We start from the raw sequence: 2,668 nt of genomic DNA on the forward strand, positions 1-2,668 counted from the left end.
CACACACACACACACACACACACACACACAGGTAAACACAAGGTAAAAGATTAATCAGAGATAATTCTTTACAAAACAAATCTGTTCATTTTTAATCTTTCTCGATTACATGTTAAGAATTCAGAGTATAATTTATAATTAACTTGCTGAAAGACGCTAACCTATGTTGCAGAATGTAAAAGTTGAGGATCCGTTTTTGTTACTTGAGCAACTATTTCTGTAACTAAGTTATATATTGTGGATTTTAAAGTCCTTCGTGTGCCTGATCTCTTGCCAGACTCGGTATGATGTGCCCATTAATTATGCAAACGAGATCCGTAATTATGATACTTAATGCATTAACTGGCAATTTGTCTCACATGGACACACTTGTCTTCACGCAGTCTTCATGCAGTAATTTTTGCAACAAAGCAATTTCATCAGAATGAGTTGCTAATTTCTATGCAAATATATTCAACAACAGAAAAAATAAACAAAAATCAAAATCAGATTTTCTAAAGGCTTGCATAGCGGCCTAACACAATTTTTGCGTTTTATCCTATGAGGAAGTCTGAGACTTTTTTTATCAGTGCAGGGTGAGTGCAAGAGGCCAGGAGATGCACACAAAATCACTTGTATCCTTTATTTATGAGACTACTTCTTTCCAACCTGCAAGACTTGCTCCAGAAGGTTGATGTATCCGGTGGTGCACTCAGAGCCATATTGCAGGGCTTTACTCCTCAGTTCCTCACTGACCTCAGGGTGATATGCTGCTTGCTGCAAGGGTAAGAAAAAAATACAGGAGAACAGGAGATTTAGGATAGGACCCTGAAATTGTTCCCATAGGAAAGGTAACATTTAACACGAGTGCAAATGCGCTGCGTGGGGTCAGGGAGAGCATATTGAGAGAGCATTTTGCACTTTACATAGTTCCAATTACAGATAAAATTCAAAGCTACCAGAAAATCAAGTCTTCAGTCACTGTTGTGCTTTGATTTTTAAAACCACAGCCTGCAATGTTTGTACATGGTTTTATTTTTGTCTTTTTACAAGCGCCCTGCTGTTTGCTGAAGGACGTCCTGAGTGATGCTTCGCTGCATGACTTTGAAAAGTGACTGAGTCATTAGCAGTGGGAGCAGACATACAGTAGACTAGCCTCTGTAATATCTGCTCTCCACAGGCTGGGCTCACATGCTCCCTGGCAGCCTGGTGCTGTCTGCGTGAGGTCTGCTTTGGTCGAGCGGTGTGGATTAGCACCTTGCAGGTAGTCAGCATATCGGAGATGGCTTTGCGGCTCAGGTTGGCAGTGGCGATCACATCCTCCTGCTGAGCAGAGTTGCCTGCGGCCACTGCCTTGGCTGTTGCTATGGTGATGCCCTTTGTCATGCGGGTGAACTCCTCAGGTGAAGTGGACTTTTCTGGGACGTCCTTGGACTGGAACACCTGACACGATGATGAGCCACAAGCACAGGTTGATATAGCCATGGAGCTCAGATATGATAATACACGAGTGCACGTGAATGTTGTAGAGCAGTTATAGACTTAAATGGACAGAAAATATTGACATAGAAACCAGAATAATTAGAATGTAAGGTCATCTGATAAGAATTAGCAGTTTATTCAAGGGAAAAAAAAAACAGTCTTAAAATCTTCCTTCCTCACTCACATCTGCTACCCAGACCCTGATAAGTGTTGTGGGAAACCTGCAGGAGTTAAGAAGGAATCAGGAGGAAAAGAACTGGCCATAACAAAAGAACACAGAACAAAAAGCTTCTCTGTTTTCCCCTGAATTATAGATACAGATATCTTCTTTGAGATCTTTTTTCCAGAAAAGCAGGGTCTCAACATTTTGACTCCAAATAAATTATAAAGAAGACCTTTGACCTGTCAGGTGCGCTTACCGTCAGCTCCTGCTTGATGCACTCAATGGCGGCTTCAAGTGCCCTCGTCCCACGGGTGGCTTCATCCTCTACTGCCTTCACTGTTTTGAGGAGCGACGTCACGTTGGTGACCATGACCTGTCAAATAAGGAGCGCAACGATGAGACCTATAGACAAACCAGGAGGTGGAGCTCTTTCTCCTCAATGGCAAAACATATTACATTATCATTGCTTTTCTCTTCAGTGATTCTTATACAGAGAAAATGGTGTTGAGGGTGCTTATCTAATGGAGATAAAGACGGAGTGGTGCATTTCAAATTAAAATACAGGATTATTAAATACTGGTAATGTAGTTTATTTACTGTCACAGATGTGGAAAAAAAGCGATTAAAATTTCACTGACTCATGGCGACACATTCTGCTCTGTCTGTGCTGTATTCAAGCAAAGTGTGCATTATGTGCTGGGGAATTTGAGAAACGTCACCAGGGGTTTGGAAGGGTCCCATTTGGAGGTCACCATATGTTGGATGAACTGAAACAATCTGTCAACATGAGGTTGTCCATGGGTGGGCCCCAATTCAGTTTATATGAGAAAACATGAGCAACATTTACAGGTACAGGAGGTTTGGAGATATTTTTCCTGCTGTCTAGACTTATCTGAAAGTCTAGTACTAGCTTCTCCCTTATTTACAAGGAGTCACCACAGTGGCTAACTCAGAATATTTAATTAATTAGCAGATTTTACTTTTACACCAGTTCTCTTACAACTACCAGAGATGAAGCTCCAGAACATTTTAACCTTCACAGAT

General features: G+C 41.4%; 1 protein-coding gene across 1 annotated transcript in view; it reads right to left on the minus strand.

The window, feature by feature from the left end:
- Positions 1-83: 83 nt before the first annotated feature.
- LOC102210119 (talin-2-like) overlaps positions 84-2,668 on the minus strand; it is an 87,459-nt gene continuing 84,874 nt past the window's right edge. The window contains exons 48-50 of the mRNA XM_013910057.1: positions 1,881-1,997; positions 1,237-1,422; positions 84-756 (exon numbers count right to left, since the gene is read on the minus strand). Coding sequence (XP_013765511.1) covers positions 634-756; positions 1,237-1,422; positions 1,881-1,997 — 426 coding nt within the window. The 3' untranslated portion in view covers positions 84-633. The remainder of the gene's footprint in view (positions 757-1,236; positions 1,423-1,880; positions 1,998-2,668) is intronic.

This window comes from Pundamilia nyererei, unplaced genomic scaffold (genome assembly GCF_000239375.1).
Source record: "Pundamilia nyererei isolate P.nyererei 1_Seehausen unplaced genomic scaffold, PunNye1.0 scaffold00035, whole genome shotgun sequence".
NCBI classification, from domain to species: domain Eukaryota; kingdom Metazoa; phylum Chordata; class Actinopteri; order Cichliformes; family Cichlidae; genus Pundamilia; species Pundamilia nyererei.